General features: G+C 50.3%; 1 protein-coding gene and 1 long non-coding RNA gene across 2 annotated transcripts; one reads left to right on the top strand and one right to left on the bottom strand.

The window, feature by feature from the left end:
• Positions 1–609: 609 nt before the first annotated feature.
• Positions 610–9,377, top strand: LOC119095877 (uncharacterized). Its single transcript, XR_005093941.1, has 5 exons — positions 610–663; positions 4,248–4,269; positions 7,158–7,252; positions 8,162–8,233; positions 9,328–9,377. It is a non-coding gene; the product is annotated as an uncharacterized LOC119095877 (long non-coding RNA).
• Positions 9,378–13,091: 3,714 nt separating this feature from the next.
• Positions 13,092–14,324, bottom strand: LOC119095876 (fructose-bisphosphate aldolase-like). Its single transcript, XM_037218738.1, is given in 3 exon segments — positions 13,092–14,001; positions 14,003–14,062; positions 14,064–14,324. Coding segments are annotated over 3 exon segments (1,092 nt in total). The 5' UTR covers positions 14,265–14,324; the 3' UTR covers positions 13,092–13,170.
• Positions 14,325–17,248: the final 2,924 nt, after the last annotated feature.

The following is a 17,248-nucleotide window of genomic DNA, read 5'->3' as shown; positions in this document are numbered from 1 at the left end:
CTCGCTCTCTCTCTATCTCTCTCTCTCTCTCTTTCTCTCTTTCTCTCATCTCTCTCTCCCTCTCCTCTCTTTCTCTCTCCCTCCTCCCTCTCTTCTCTCTCCCACGTCTCGCAGCGGTTCCGCGACACCCCGGGGCGAGAGCGGGGAGGGGAAGCCGTGACGATGACGTCACGGCCGGTGCTCCCCACTTCTGCGCGGCTCTTCTCACCCGAGTTGACCCTGTTACAACGGCCACTGCGCGGCGAAGGTGACGCAGTTAGCAGCCCACGCGGTCTGTTGTAACAGGTCGGCGCGATGGTCATGCCGGCAGCATCCAACCTGTTACAGACGCGTGTGATGTGGCAGGCCGTGGAAAACGATCTTAAATTATGCATCCGTTGTGCAGTAATTTCATCATAATGTTCACGTGGCAACATATTGTGCGACGCAAGTAGTACGTTTTGCAATCCTGAGCCTCACACAAGCAATCGCTGTCAATTACAATCTCTAATCCTCGAAGTACACATTTCGCTGTGTTCGCTAGTATCTTACGGGTCTTTATGATCCGTCTTGTCCAGGTCTCGACTGTTCACCAGTAACACCAGACTGATACGCTTTACTGTACTTTCAGCCGCGGTTTTGTCACTGTCTGTCCATCTCCCGGCTGTCTCCTGCACTCAAAGGGTAAGGGCTATGCGCGGCTCGATCAACAAGCCTGCTTGTGAGATCCTTTTCTTGAAATCGACGCTCACGCTAAAATCGTAGCGTTGCTTTTTTCTGATAATATTTGCTGAAACCCGGCCACGCTGTTCTTGGAACACCATATCTCCATTGCTGGTTTTAGCTACTCGGTGTTTACACCCATGTTTCGCAACAAAATTAACTCTTCTGCATGCTAACAACAGTACTCCAAATATAAACGCGGTTTGATCGAATAGTTGTGATATATTTTTTGTTAAGCATTTATTTCCTGAGACCTCTGCGTTCACCAATAGCCGCAGCCTTGAGCCACAGGTAAAACAACCATCACTCATGGATATAACCACACCTGAAATGCTTTGAGAACGCTGCTGTTTTTGGTGGTGGTTTATTTTGGTGAAAGCACAAAACATGGATAGTAATCTAAAAACACCAAAAGTGCTCTGCAGCCAATTTCTAAGCTCTGCTCAACTCACGTTGGACTGGCCATGGCGTATGTGTGAAAACTGAGTGTTAACATCCTGTCCCCATGAAAAATGAGGCCAATACCACGTCCTAGTAACCGCCATATTCGCATTGTCACAGCCGGAGACAAGACCCATGCAATGTTTTCTGAAAAGAAAAGCGGCCATTTCCAAGCAACAGCCGTTGACCTTAACCAGAGCTGTGAGGTTAGTGTATCATGGCACAAAAGTGTGCAACACTAAGTGGCGCGCGCCGCAAAGGTCAGCCCTGTCGTGGTTTACCGCGGACCAGTGATGCAACTTGACGCGGAGGCGGACCGTCTCCGCTCTGGTCTCATTCGTAAATCACCGCTCGGGGAGGCCATTCGTCGGCTACAAAGGCGCCGGTATTATGCGTCGTTGGCCTGAGGAGGAGGGCCAGGGTCGGGGGTTTGCGGGTGAAATGCTCTAACGCCGCCCTGCCCGGGCCCTGCGCAGCTGTGCTGGAGGACATGCGATGTTAAACTTCTCCTGTTGATGCAGGGGCGTTCCAGGTCAAAACGCACAGAGGATAGCGGAAGTGACGAATCCAAAATAGCTGCTGATTTGTCGTGCAGTGTTAGTAGTTTGGTTCCATGACCTTTCATTAGTTAGAAGCCTATTAGCTTTCCACAACCCTTATTTTACTTGACTCAAACACAAAAAGTATGAGGCTATCTGATACCATCCTTTATCAAAATGCGCTTTACTTGGCCTTAGGTAAATACGATGTCAGTTGACCTACTCATGCATGACCACAAAACTTTGATAAGGCGGTTATTACAAACCGTGTTATGCATGCATAGGTATTAAGCGATCTGGCACCCGATGTGCTGACATGTTTGGCTCACTTTGCCAAATATATTGATCCCATCTTACCTTATACGTTTCCCCCATGGTCAAACAAAGGGAAGGAATGACGATGAGGGTATTGATGGAACCTTATTGGCATGGGTATTGTTTTAATGATCATGTCCTGCTTAACACGTTAAGTACCTTCATGAACGCTATCGATTCGATATGACTGCCTTTGACAAAGAAGTCCGTTTTCTCCCGCGTTAAGTTAACCTCTTAAAAATGTACCACCTCTTTTCCCGCTTTGCTCATTTTATGACCAAGCGGAAACTCTTACGATCATCTGACATCAAAAGACACGTGTGTAGCCTGACCACGGAAGACAAACTTCCATCTAGAATCCAGGTAAAAAAAGAAGGAAATGGAAGTTTGAGTGATCATTGGGCGCAAAAACTGAGCCGCTAATTGTGAGCAAACCATGATTAACAGATCAGCTGACATCGGCTGCCTAAGTAGCCATGGCAACCAATCGGGGTAAGAAACTTGCTGGTTTATGTCGCCGAATCTGCGCGGAGATTGCCATGTCACGGTCCATGATGGTCTTGGGGCAACGCCACGTGGGTCATTGTCCACGTGCTGGCTATCCACAGTCTAAACGGCCAGCAGCGCGTGATATTTGACCCCATCTGTAGCGTGAGGAAGGATCGGATCCCATACCACGTCATCAACTTCGGTCTCATTTCACAACAACTGAGAGGGCGTAGCGGGTGGCGTTTGGAGGGAGGGGGAAGCTGTCACAATGTCTTTCGTGAACGAACTGATTCTGAAAAGGCGGACGTTGAAACGCGCGGAACCAGGTAAAGCGTAAAAAAATAAAATTACTCTGAACGAGCGAAGTGTGCTATGGGCAGCGCCAAGACCAATGCTGAAAGCGGATGGAAAATTGAAGGCAGAAGCCTTGATTTGCTGTAATTTAACGCAAGAAAGCCTTGCTTACTTGCGCAAGAAACTGGTCACAATCGTCCGACTACCAAAAGGCCGAGATGTTTGTTGGTCCGTCGTACAGAGCGAAAGGCCGGGATGTCCTTTGGTCCATTGTGCAGAGTGCGTGGGGCTTCGGTCGGCATTTGTGTCGGACGGGGAACTGGCGACAGAAAATCACTCTCGGGTTTGATCTCTTCTGAAAGCCCTTAAAATCAAGAGAGGTAAATTCGTTGCATACCATTTATTGCTAATTAGAGATAAGTAAGAAAATGTTGAGCCACGAGTGTCACGCACGTTTATTCGTGTATTCACTGACATGGATCTGAAGTTCATGTGTTGTTTTCCGATATGGCCTCTGGACAATGGGTGTCTATCCCCGTGCTGTGATCGGCTGTTTTATACAGCTAGTATACAACTATTCGCCGTGCTGACGAGAATAGCAAAATCGATTTCACCATATATTTACATTTCATGCATGGCAATTTTCCCGCTCTATCAGAATTTGGGTAGCGAACTTTCCGTAAATGCGCGCACATCTTGGATAAGTACCCAGATATGTCCTTCAAATTCACCGTCTGTCAGGAAATGTCAAACAAGAAACGTCAGCGCGAGGAATAAAATAGGAAAGTACGGTAATATCTTAAGATTGATTGGCATGGTGAGGTGGATTATGCTGCTCGACTTTATAAAGAATATTGCACTTGCTTTTACTGAACGCTTAGATCCCGCTCGTGGCCAGGAAAAACTGCGGTATTCCGCACAATCTGCAGCACCTACCATAAATAACAAGATAACAAAACATAGCCGGAATGCGCCAAGGAAATACTTCATCGTGTTCAGTACAGAGAAACTTTTCAAATGATAAGCAGCCCGGTATGTTTCTGTGTCATTTCCTCATAGGTCAGCCTCTGACCTTTTCTAACCTTGCGTAAAGCTGTGTTAAGTGATATGGTCATTGTCAACATATTGCAAAAGTGTGAAGTCATATGCGGTACACGGCAACAATAGTTTGATGCGCAATGCCAGCTACGATATGGCTTAAGAACGCGGCTCTCAAATCTTAATGTCATGCATTGTCGTTTTTGAAAATACAGCTTACCCGAGTATCTAGTTCCGAGCACGCGAAAACATGGGGTTCTCAAATTATGGGTACAGCTTTTGCGACTTGTCCTCAACCAGGAGATTCCCTGACGTTCTACTACCTACCATGCGTCTAAGCCTTGGATCAGCACTTAGAATCAGGTGAACGCTTGACGGCTCGCACATCTGCAGCTGCTGACCTGACCTGACCCCGCGCTCTGTTTACAGGTGAAGCGTCAGGCCGGCGCAGGTGAGTGTTCGGTCGTCGATGATGGCCGCACAGTCCTCCTCCCCTCCCCTGCGCCGGTTTCAAAGCCAGGGTGGACGTGCGCGCCCTGCCGTCGTGGCGGTACCGGCCCGATCGGCTGCGATGGTCGCTGAGCTCCCTCCCCTGCGCTGGTCCAAAGTCGGGGGCGGACGTGCGGGCCCTGCCGCCGTGGTGGTACCGGTCCGGTCGCGGGCTGCGATTATCACCGGAGTTCCCTCCCCCCGCGGTGGTCTGAAGTCGGGGCGGACGTGCGCGCCCTGCCGCCGTGGTGGTACCGGTCCGGTTCGCGCCTGCGATGATCACCGAGTTCCCCCCCCCCCCCGCGGTGGTCTGAAGTCGGGGCGGACGTGCGCGCCCTGCCGCCGTGGCGGTACCGGTCCGGTCGCGCCTGCGATTTTCACCAAATGTGACCTCTGCACCGTGTAACAGCTGAGCCCCTGTGTGAGGGGAGGGTGGCATGTGAGATGACCGGTCTATGTGATCCGCTGCTGCACGGGACAGGACACTGAGCCCCTGTCTGAGAGGATGGTGGCATGCGGGATGGCTGGTCCATGTGATCCGCTGCTGCACGGGTCAGGACACTGAGCCCCTGTGTGAGGGGAGGGTGGCATGCGGGATGGCTGGTCTATGTGATCCGCTCTTGCTGACGGGACAGGACACTGAGTGTGTGTGTAGGGGAGGGTGGCGCGTGAGATGGCCGGTCTATATTGATCCGCTGCTGCACGGGACAGGACATTGAGCCCCTGTGTGAGGGGAGGGTGGCGTGTGAGATGGCTGGTCCATGTGATCCGCTGCTGCACGGGACAGGACACTGGTGATGCTGTCATGTCGTGCAGTTCTGTCCAGGCCGCGTAAGTCAATGCAACTCGGCACTCAGAACTAACTGAAGGACTCAGGTTGGACATTTGGTAGGCATTGGGTCACTTAGTCCCGGAAAGTGGCATTGTGTGTGACATATGATCATAAGGACATCTCAGCCGCATTTATAACAGCACACACAAGTCCGGGCGCGCTGCGCAGATGAACACGAGGTGAAATAGCGTGGGAGGGTGTATGATACATTGTGGGTAAGTACGATGTGGCATGTGCTGTTGTGCGCTGAGAAAAGATCGGTCTACAATCGCTCGGTAGTGACGACCGGAGTGGCAGCTGATGGCGAGCTGACCGGGTCCGGCTCACAACGGCTGGCAACGATTAACACCATTCGTCCATGGTACTGGATTTCGAATAGCTCCAAAATGACGTAGTAAATACACCCAGGGTGTAAATTCCTTTTCAGTTGGCGCAACTTCAGACACCCTCCCAGTTTGAGCGCCAGCCCCCCTCCAACTGTTGAAAGAAAGGGGGTCAGATCTTATGAGCAACCTGTTTGTTGGCATATTTTGGGGAAGATTTGGCAATTTTTCGCTGTTTATCCCCCCTTGTCTCAACTTACTTTGTGAAATTACGCTCCTGAACTACCTTGTTTAGCATGGATTGCTACAGGGAGCTGATTATGACATTCCCAGCATGTGACAAGCGGGATGCGATAATTAGATATATCTATAAACCGGGCGCATGATATGTTTATCTATGCCTGCGCATAATGTCCGCTTCGTTGTATTTATTATGGCAGAACTGAAGACATCCAGCGTTACATGATGTAGCTCTTTCAAGATGGAAACCAGTCCCCGAGAGGAGTTGACTCATCCCTTTCACTAGTCATTCTCTGATTCATTCACATGAACCTGTCTGATCCCGTTCTTCGGGGCATGGTCGATTATCTACCAACCGTCGCGTCAATCATTCCTGTCACGGCTCTGTTTTCATAAGATCACTTCAGACACGTATGTCAAGCCTGCTGGCGGCGTCAACATACCCGACACATCGAGAGCCCGTGCCCACGCGCCGTCAGTTCACACGCATCGAGAGCCCCGTGCCCACGCGCCATCAGTTCACACGCATCGAGAGCCCCGTGCCCACGCGCCATCAGTTCACACCGCATCGAGAGCCCCGTGCCCACGCGCCATCAGTTCACACGCATCGAGAGCCCCGTGCCCACGCGCCATCAGTTCACACGCATCGAGAGCCCCGTGCCCCACGCGCCATCAGTTCACACGCATCGAGAGCCCCGTGCCCACGGCGCCATCAGTTCACACGCATCGAGAGCCCCGTGCCCACGCGCCATCAGTTCACACGCATCGAGAGCCCCGTGCCCACGCGCCATCAGTTCACACACATCGAGAGCCCCGTGCCCACGCGCCGTCAGTTCATACGCATCGAGAGCCTCGCGCCCACGCACCATCAGTTCACACGCTGCGGAGTTGGTCGGCGGCGCCGCGCCGTGTCTCCTCAAACACGCACAACACCACAGGCTACCACAGGGCCGTCGGGAGTGTGGACGGCTCACTATTCATGAGCCAGCTCTGAGCCGCTTAGCCCATGCCCGGGGTCAAGCAGCCGGGACGATGAGTCACACGCCGCTGGTGAAGCCGTGACTGTTGATGCGCGCCGCTGGCGGGGACCGAGATGGTGACCTGTTTATCAGCTGGTCGAATACTGCTGATTTTGCAGAAGCGCTTGGTGTGAGTCTGAATGAGTGTAAATGCTCAGTCTGAGTCCGGTGATCCAAATATTTGCGTCCGGTGGTCGCCATGACGGAGAGTCGGGGGGGGGGGGGGAATGGAAGGGAGCTATTTGGGTCGCTGAAACCATCTCTTACATCTTTGTAGTTCATTGGTAAACATCAGCGCTTTAACCAGCACTGATATTTACGTTACGTGTGATAGCACATCGGGTGGTTTTTGTGCACGATAATAGCTGGGTCAAGCCGTGCTCCTCGAAGGTGTGGCCAAATCACTGATGCTCCGCCAAACATGCTTGTCCATCAGGCCTGTTCCCGAGCTACACCAGCGTGCCAGAGACGTCGTTCTCCTGTGATCAGTACGGGCCGGGTTACTACGCCGATCCGGAGACGGGCTGTCAGGTGAGTCTGCACACCTCCAGACGGGCTGTCATGTGAGTTTGCACACCTCGGGACTGGCTGTCAGCTGAGCCTGCTCACCCGAAGATGAGCTGTCATGTGGCCCTGCACCCGTCAGTGCTGTATCCACTCGCATTCGTTTGCAGCGTCTCGTGTTCGCCAACATCGCGGCCGTCGCTGATATGTTCCTACTCACATTTCAAAACCGCAGGCCCCTCTTATTGTTTTGACGTAGTCGCAGCGACCAAAATGATTCATGGTGCCTTTGATAATATTCGCGTAGATCCTACCTGCCCCGTGATGTTCACTTTGACGCACACAGCGGACTTGCGCTGCATGTCATACAAATTCACAACTTCAACGAAACACTTCGAATCACGTTCCATTACTCGAGGGGAATGGCAGGCAAACGCAACGAAACCTTTGTACGGCGACTTGTGTATGTGAATAAATCTGAAAGCGTTATCGAACAAGGATGCAGTTTTTTGTACACGCATTCTACGTGTATACATCGCGCTGCCCAACAACTCCCGTAATGCGTAACGTGCCCGCTAATCACAACAGCCGATCTTCGAATGGCATCCTTCCAAATGACACAAAGGTCCATTCAGATAAATGGAATATTCCGAATCCTTAGACTGGTGCAAGACAAATCTGAGCGACAATAATCCCTCCAGGTGACCCCGTGACACGCAATACCAAACTGGTTCCGGTGCCAGCAAACATATTTACAGTACGGTTAATCGGCTTCTGGGCGCAATTCCGGTTCGGACTAGCGTTGGTATCCGCCGCAACTTGGTGTTTGCCGCCAGTAAAAACTGGATACATCCGCCACGTACTGGATTTACGGTTTTTGGATGCCGGAGCCGGGGTGCGCTAAGCTGTGTCACATCTGCCGTCGTTCCTTTGCAGGCATTTCACGTGTGCCATACCAACGCGGTGGACTCGTTCCTGTGTCCCGCGGGGTCTATTTTCAACCAGAAGGTGGGTTAAGTCGTGCACTGCAAGGTCGTCGCCTGGTAAAGGACTGGTTTCTGACGGTTTATGTCGAGGCTGTATTCCGCACGTCTCGAAGAGAGCAGCACTATCAACGGTATGTCGTGTCCGGTGAAAAATGACCCTTAGGCGTAGTTTAGTTGCGAGGAAGACGTGAATATTCAATATTTTGATGACTTGTGGGCATCCATTTAAGCTTTGTTTGTATGCGCTTGGAAGACATTTTTATTAAATTTAAAAATATTCTACTGTATTTTTATATTTTATGTACAAAATTGTATTTTTTGTAACACTTAACAAAATATTGCCATCAAATAAATGCACCACTTCGTGTTTACATTTGGCAGATTTTTCAACCAACAAATGCGGGCAGTCTTCTTTAAATCTGGTTACGCAAATCTGGCATTGCGTACGCATTTGACCCACCTTTGATTTCGTTAGTTGAGTACGTGTTTTGGTGATACTACTCCATAGTCCATGTGAAGCTACTATAGTTCTCTTTCAAGCTGTGAAGCATGAATGTACTAACCCGCCGAGCGTGCTGCACCTCGCCAGATGTTTCGGTGCTCGGCGCTTTCAGGAACTGGTCGCGGACTATGCTTGCCCTGGTGGGATTAAAGGCCGCCTGCAGAAATCTGTGAGCGATTTATAGGAAACAAGCGGCTACATCTCCAACCCATAAGCCTACTCTTTGAATAGCATATTGCATGCAACATATTGCGAAGGCTTTCATAACGCGGCCTGATAAGGTAATCGCTCTCTATGCATTCGGTTATCAAATTTCGCATGTCGATGCAGAACCGTACACCTTACCGTTCGATGCAAGTGGGTTGCACCAGCATTAAACGCTTGGAGCAAACTAGAGTACCTGGGCGGGAGAAGAGGCCGGCCAATTCTGCACATTTCGGAGGCAAACCCGTTGAAGCGGTAAGATTGACTCTGCAGCCAGGCTATGACACAGGGCTCCATCAGGAGCCACAGCCGCCTGCCCCTCCCCACTGGCAACGCCCCGGTTACACACCCTGCGTTGTACCCTCCGTACAAGGTCGGGACGTCTCTTACACGGACGTTCCTCCCGCCAGGTGTTCGTGTGCGACTGGTGGTACAACGTCGAGTGCGGCACCTCGCCGCAATTTCTACGCGCTCAACAGTCTGATTGGTCTGGTGCCAGCGCCCGGCGGACCCGGCCGGCTCCAGGTCCGCGCAGGTCGGCGGGGCTGGGAGCCCAGGGGCGGCGGCAGCCCCCAGTGAGTCTGCGTCGGCGGCTGCAGCAGTCGGCCCCGGCCAGCTGGCGTTTAGGAGACGGCGCCGGCGCTCGCCAGCCAGTCTCGCACCAGCGAGAGCAGGAGGGAACCCGAGCGGCGCGGAAGAAACGACATTTTCGGAGGGCAGTTTGGTGGCGATGGGTTGATCCAGTCAACGTTCAGCAAGCGCCTCGGTGACGATCTTGGGGCCGGTGGCGGCCTGGTGGTGTCATCTACCGGACGGGGTTCGCAGTTGGGCTTGTCCATCACGGCAAGGGAGGGCTTTCAGGTTGCAACGGACAATTCTCGGGCTGTCTCTAACTCGGAGTGGTCAAGAGGTCCTTCGGCTACCGCTGAAAATACATCATCGCGGAGGGGCAAAGTGCTCGAAAACAGCGTCCCAACTACTATCCCAGCTGCAGCCAGCCGCTCCGCCGGGCCTGAACTGGCGAACAGTCCGTTCTCAACGCTGCCAGCTGCGCCAAAGGTCTCCAAAAACAGTTTTGCGAACAGCGTTTCACGAAAGAGAAACAAGTCTGATACGACATCAGAGCGTAGACCAACTGCACGTCCATTCAAAACCAGCCAGAATGGTATTTTCTTTTCCACCGATGTAGCTGTTTCAAAGAGCTCTTCTCGAGAGTCGACTCCAAGTGGGACGTCGACACAGAAAACCGTTTCAGCGCATTACCACGAAACCTCCAAGGCCTGTGACTCTCAGACCCTTCCAGCCCACCATTCCAGAACCCCTGCTGTCACCTAATAGCATACTGTCACCCATCATCGAACCCAGCAGATCACTCGCACTGAGACCCTTTCGGCCAGGCAGCAAGAAAGCTTCCTCAGTAACCACTACCGGTACCTTCCCAACGACAGTTCAAAGAATTCCTCGGCCCACCACCCACAGTCTTTCCCCCTTTAATTCTCCAAAGCCATCTCGACCAACGAGCACAACACCTTTTCGGCCTAAAACATCCCCACCCAGCCGCATTTCAAAACTCAGCCCAAGCCCCAGTCCCAGCCCCAGCTCCAACCCAAGCCCTAGTTCTAGCCCCAGCCCCAAACCCAGCCTCAGCACCAGTCTCAGTTCCAGCGCCAGTCCCATCCCGTTCCGCCCTCAGTACCGGTTCGAGCAGGTGCAGGCCGACCTACAGCGCCGCCTGGCGGGCGTGGAGCCGTTCGACGTGCCGGCGGAGCGGCTGAGGGTCACAGCCCGGCCAGCCCCCAGAGGGGGCGGCGAGCAGCGCCTCAGCTGGCTGTACGCCCTCAGCAGCCTGTCCATCTGAGTCGCCGCCGGCCGGCGCTGACCAGCGGCGGCAGCAGGCATCAGTGAGATGGCGCCACTCGGCCGGAGTTGACCAGCGGCGGCAGCAAGCGTCAGCGAACTGGCGCCGCTCGACCTCGGTCATGTCCGAGGGGTGGTGCCCTGAGCCTGCTTGGCATACTCTTGAGCTTACTTCACTTCAACGCAAAGTGAAGGCTGCAAGGTGGAGAAGCTGAGGAGAGAGAGCAGTGGCCCCAAACTTGTCGAAAACCTAACGTTTTCCCCTTAAATCCTGGACAAAAAATGGCGTCGTTCCCCTTGGAACAGCGTGGAAAAATCAGGTTTAAAAACCTTGACTCATCCCAGCTTTTTGTGCGCTCCCGCGCTCTGGGAGGGGCGCGTCAGACAAGAACAGTGATGATTTGCCCAGTGGGGCGCTCTGTGCTTGTATCCTCCGATTTTGATGGAAGTGATAATGCGTCAAGACAAGTGTGAATAGGCGTAGAGCACGGCGGCAGCGTCTGAAGACAGACCATATGGCGCAGAGTTCCAACCAGCTTGATCCAGGTAGTCGAGTGAAATACTTCTGCATAATTCTTGGGGGCTTTCGGGAACTGAACTGGCGTTGATTCTGGGACACCGTACTCATTTTCGTTACGAAAGCGACACGTATCAAACAAAAAAGATTGTTACCACCTAAAAGATGTGGTACCAAAAGGTTGATTGTTAAACCGACACTGGGTGCATGGAGCTGTTGTCCCTTTGAAAGCGGTTCCTTCAGTGGCATATTCGCACCCAAAGGCCATGGCAGCGGCCGGAAATCAAGCCCTGACCTCTCATGTGAAACTTCAGCACGTTTCTGATCGCGCTATTTCACCTTCGCGTTGTTTCCAGGCTTCTAATTTACACGTACGAAGGTTAACGTGCATAAGTCAGCACAAGAACAGCCAAATTAAATGCTGGGGAGCTGTTGTACATCACCTTTGTGAGCCAATGACGTGGGATAATTGTGCCCCGAATTTACGAAAACTGTTTGCTAGGTAGTGGTTTTGTACTTCTCTTGATGACTCTGGATCTCGGTCTTTTAAAGATGTGTTTGGAGGAGGTGTCTGCGACGTGAGAGTGAATGTGTTATTTGACTCGCGTTCATGTTAATAGACGCGTAGGCGATTGGGTTCAGTGGCCTTACAGCTGTAGTACTGTCTACGTGAAATCCCGCGCGGATGACGCCACATTTGTTTTTACTGAATCCATGTCTACGCTTATCCTATGTGCTTAGACTGAAATAAACAGGCCTGAGATTATTTGGCTTTTTCTGTAAGCTCGCTCTAATAGGAGGGTAGAAGGGAGATCCAAGGCCCCCTCAAGAGCGTGCTTATCACTGTTGGGAATTAGAATAATTGTCACTGCATTCCAACGACATCTAGTAACATTGTGAATACATGTCTATTTCGCATGCATCATATCATTTCGTCCACTGGTTTTGGTGTCGGTGCAAAATGACCGTCATCAATGTAAGGGATGTATGAAAGCGCAATTCAAAACCACAGCCCCTTTGTATCCTATCATTGGGTTTGGTCATTAGTACAAATGGCGTCAAATTAAAATTGCATTAATCCTCAAGACTGTTATACGCTGCATCCAAATGACTGAAGTACGTCAATATGGATGTAGGGGGGTCACCGGAAGTCTGGTTCAAATCGCTTAAAGTTTTTTCAGGTCGCTTAAAGCCACGTTATTATAGTTTTGGGCCGCTCATCAACATCATCGAACGTCGCACGTGAGATTAGCAACACCCAAAAATGTGAAAAGTAAGTGCATTGCCATCGGAGGCCATTGCCGTGCTTCAAAAGGAAGCAAAACATAAACGGCGAAACGTGAGCTGACCTAGGATGGCCGGCTTGAAACGTCATTCGTGGGGAAGGACTTAAAATTACTGCAGTAAAAATTGTGTACGATCTACACGAGCAGTGGATCGTTTCTGTATATTGACTTCAGCACATCGTGTGCTGAATCACTGAAAAGGTCAAACCCAAGGGCGCAGCCAGGATTTCTTCAGGGCCGGGCCTGGAGCTCCATGATTACGCATCACGCCCGGATTTTTACTTTCGGCAGGGGGCTATCTATGGTGAAACGAAAGAATCGAGATCACCGCTCGCCTTCCCGGGAAACCCGCCTCCCAACCAAAGGGAGGCGGGTTTCCCGCGATCCTTTGCGGGAGGCGGTGAAACAGCCCAATCAGACGACAACTAAGACGGCTTTAAAGATTATCTTAAGTCACAGTGAGCCGTGTGAACGTCACAGACATCAGCAGCATGTGAATGTGCAAGTGCGGGTAATCGTTGCTGAGCTTGTATATTCTCTTGTTGCCATCGATCTCCAGAATGCACTTTACATTTCACATCACAATCAGCGCGTTAATACGCATGGTTTTTGACGAATTGGTCAGCCTGAGCTGCCGCTCCTTTGCAAGTGCCTGCCTCGTACTTTCCGAGTGATGCTTCGCTGTTGGCTTTGGCTCTGTTCATCAGTTCGGTTTGAGCCGCCTCTGTATTCTCTTTTTTCCCCGACCATGCTTTTAGCACCGAAGCCTGCAGGGCTCGGCCGAAGCTGAAGGTAAGGTTCCATGGTTTCTTGCCAGGAAACTTGTTTACTTCACACAACATTACAGATGCATCCTCTTCCGTCATGCCACCGGAAAGGAAGGTGACGCCAGGGACCGCTGGAGGAACGCAACGCATCAGAGCTGTGACGGTGGCCTCAGCTTGCTCTTCTGCCCTCGGCTTCTTGCTGCATGACTGACCAGCTGTAACCATGTTTGGCTTGAGCAGCGTGCCCTCCAGATAGACATGGTGGTCACTCAGAGCTTTGTAGACGAAAGCAAGGACAGTTTCTGTGACCTTCTGCGATCGTTCTAAATCGTGGTCGCCATCTGGAAGAACTTCCGGCTCCACAATAGGAACAAGCCCATTCATTTGACAAATTGATGCATACCTCGCGAGCACATTCGCGTTCTCAATCATTGCTTGATAACTTGGCGTGTTGCGACCTATCTTAAGTACGCAACGCCACTTGGCAAACTGGCATCCATCCTTCTTGTACTGTGCACAACGCTGAGACAAATCATCTAAACCCTGTGTTGTGCATTCGCCTTCGGATCCCATGAGTGGTACAACCCCCTTATCAACTTTAATCCCAGGGATCAATTTCTTCTTTTTCAAAGATCCATCATCGGTGTTCCTTTGATCCTTTTTGGTAGACGGTTTCGTGGAAAAGTAATACACCAGAAATATACTTGCTGATGTCATCAGGTGGCAGTAAACAGCAGTTCCCTGTAATCACGACGGTTTTCCTCGGTATTCTCAACACCAACACCACTAAGTCGCTTGCCTACCGTGGATGTCGACTCATCAGCTGCTAGAATACCTTTCCCTGGGGCACAAACAGCATTCGCAATGTCCGCCAACTCCTTCTGCAGCTCCGGTGGTGGGTAGGAAAAGTACGTTGTCATAACTCAGTAATTTTATCGATGAAATGTCGTTAATAAACACACAATTTATCTTTGACCAAAAGTGTATAGCAAACTCTGTGGATTTGGCCGCGAAAAAAGATGCTACCATTTTTGAGTAATTAATTTTACAAGGCGCGTGACTTTCACGAGATGCATCAGTTTGTGGTGGACCACTTCTCATGCCGCAGGATAGTGTCTGGTGATATGCAACTCAGCATTCACCAGCAACATTTCCCCCTTTTCACGGCTTAATAGTGGTTCTGTGACCCAATCAGTATCTTAACAGCTAAGCAGACCTTTGCAGTAATTCAGACGTGTGTGCCCAGGAGCTTGCTTTACAGGAAAGACAAAGTGTGCTGGCCTACGGATCTCTGGTGATATCGCAGTCCTGGTTAGGGTAAAATATTTAACTGACTTAGACATCACCCACGAACCGTGTGATACATATATATATAATATATATATATATATATATATATATATATATATATATATATATATATAGACAGAGAGAGAGAGAGAGAGAGGGAGATCGATTTTCGTGAATGGTTTAAAAACTGACCAAAAGTCACATGCGCAACGGAAACTGGGATATTTGTATGATTGTATAGTCCAATAGCATTCATGACCACACTGTAATGGCTGTGCATGCCCTTCACGTCAAGTAATGATACATGCAGTCTAGTGCTCTTGCGACTCTTCGAAAAACTTTCATTCATGGACCCAAACTACGCTCCTTCAAGCCAATGGTACACATGCGATCATTTTTAATGAAACAAGGTCTCAAGCAAACTTACTGTTAATATTCACTGACACACACACACACACACACACACACACACACACACACACACACACACACACACACACACACACACACACACACACACACACACACACACACCACACACACACACACACACACACACACACACACACACACACACACACACACACACACACACACACACACATATATATATATATATATATATATATATATATATATATATATATATGTATATATATATGTCATTTAGTCTCCACATTCCATGCAAAATCCTGTATTCAGATTATAATGTTTGCTTTCATTACAAAAAACTCAAAAGCTCTTTCGTCGCGCGCTCTTGGACATGATGTGAATGAATATGTAACGACCAGAGGATTTTTCATTATTTACACACGTATCAATCGTTCGGCAGCAATGATCCCATGAACTCGGATTGTTCTCTTTATAGGCTGGTCGGTCGGGGCTATCAACCTTATGCTTAACAGGGACTTTGGCTAATCACCCTTCCAAGAAGTTGTGTAAAGTTCCTATAAAAAATAGCTACTCTCTTGTCTCGGCTCAAGCCTGGGAGTTCTGGGGCTATTTCATGCATTGTTGCTGCCTGATGTGTGGCATCAGCATTGCGTTCATTTGGCCCAGTCGGCGTCAAGGTAGCCAGAGAACGACTTAAAAAGACTTTTTTTGCTGTCGTAATGTTTTTTTTTTGGAACGTGATCACAGCCATCGAGATTATTGCATTTATCTTTATTCCGCTGCTACGAGTGGCACAACACACCAGCTCACACTAAATGAGCACTGCAGATTAAGAGGCAAATCATCCCTGGGCCTGCTCGACTCGGACCTTGCGGCCTTGACATCGACGACGAGAGCGTCGAGCGATGACGTTAGGGCGCGGTCGCGGATGAGACGGCAGCATGGTCAGACGCAGATAACCGGCGTGCTGGGGGTGCCCCTGGCCGCCGTAAGTGGTCAGCCTTCACCCATATCAGCGCAATTGGCATGGCCAAGGGTTTCTGTTACGTGGTGGCCCATTTAAGTTATAGATTAGCGCAAAGCTACTAGCATCGTTGGTGTGAGTGACCAGCTATGTAAAGGTGGATGGGTTTAGAGTTCATTCTGTCTTGTTTAAAAGAAGTTTTACCAAGTGCAGTGTTTTTCTCGCCGTGCTCTACCGAGTGTGCTACCGAAAAGCAAACCTCGAAAAGAAAAAAACCCGGATCGGTGGCTCTCTCTCAATCACCAGCATAAATGAACCCCGCAGGTGTATGACTGACATCAAGTGGAACGATTGCCTATGGTCATGGACCACGTTTCCATGTTACCAAGGACGGAGCTTCATCGGTTGTTGTAATTTGGCAGTGGCAGTCCGTAGGTATAAGTAAAACAGGACACCCGGGGCACGCGGCCCGCCTCGCCAAAGACCGGCTAGTTAAGCAAGGCGTGATGCCTCGCCGGGGCTCACATCGGATGTGAAATTTGTCAAATGTGCTCACACTTCTGACTATAGTCCGAAAAACATTAACTGTCAGCATCGTTTTGCCGCGACTCGTCCAGGGACAGTTCATTTAAGCGAGGTGTACTGGACGTTGTCGGCAACTGTTGCTGGGAGGTACGGGGGACGAATATAACGTCATGACCGGTAATCCACTTCTTGGGAGGGCTGCATTCTGCGCGTCCGCCACTTGAAATGTGTAAGCTCACTCAAATAACATCTGACGAGTGGTGAAATCAACGTTTAAATGTATCAACGCGTGCTCTGGTGGGGGTCAAATTAACCCCCTCCTGAAGGTTGTCCGGAATTGTTTCCGAATGGCACGGCGTAGCCGCGCCAAATTTTGCATAGCTATGGACAATTAAATATCTAAGGGTTTTGCATCACAAATTTAGATCTACCTCGTTAAGTCGCTGACCTATGCAGATCAAAGTTATGTCATGGTCTTAGCGAACATAATTTCTAGGGAATCGTTTAATCTGATCCAACAGCAGTGTTAAACCAAGCCATACAACTCTGAGATTCCTTTTTAGGCAACTTTACCTTTAAGGCAAGCAAATGAATGAACAAATTACATTGACATGGGTCAGGTATGAGGATCAGACCAAAGTCCACACCAACCTGTTTTATTACTCTAGCGCTTGCTGTATTGGGTAATTCCCGCTTCTCATTTCAAATTTAGTGATCACAGGAAACGCATTA

Source organism: Pollicipes pollicipes, unplaced genomic scaffold, assembly GCF_011947565.3.
Source record: "Pollicipes pollicipes isolate AB1234 unplaced genomic scaffold, Ppol_2.1 Scaffold_4219;HRSCAF=4965_pilon_pilon_pilon, whole genome shotgun sequence".
Lineage (NCBI taxonomy): Eukaryota > Metazoa > Arthropoda > Thecostraca > Pollicipedomorpha > Pollicipedidae > Pollicipes > Pollicipes pollicipes.
The sequence above is the reverse complement of the archived record's forward strand: the minus strand, read 5'-3'. Positions and strand labels throughout refer to the sequence as shown.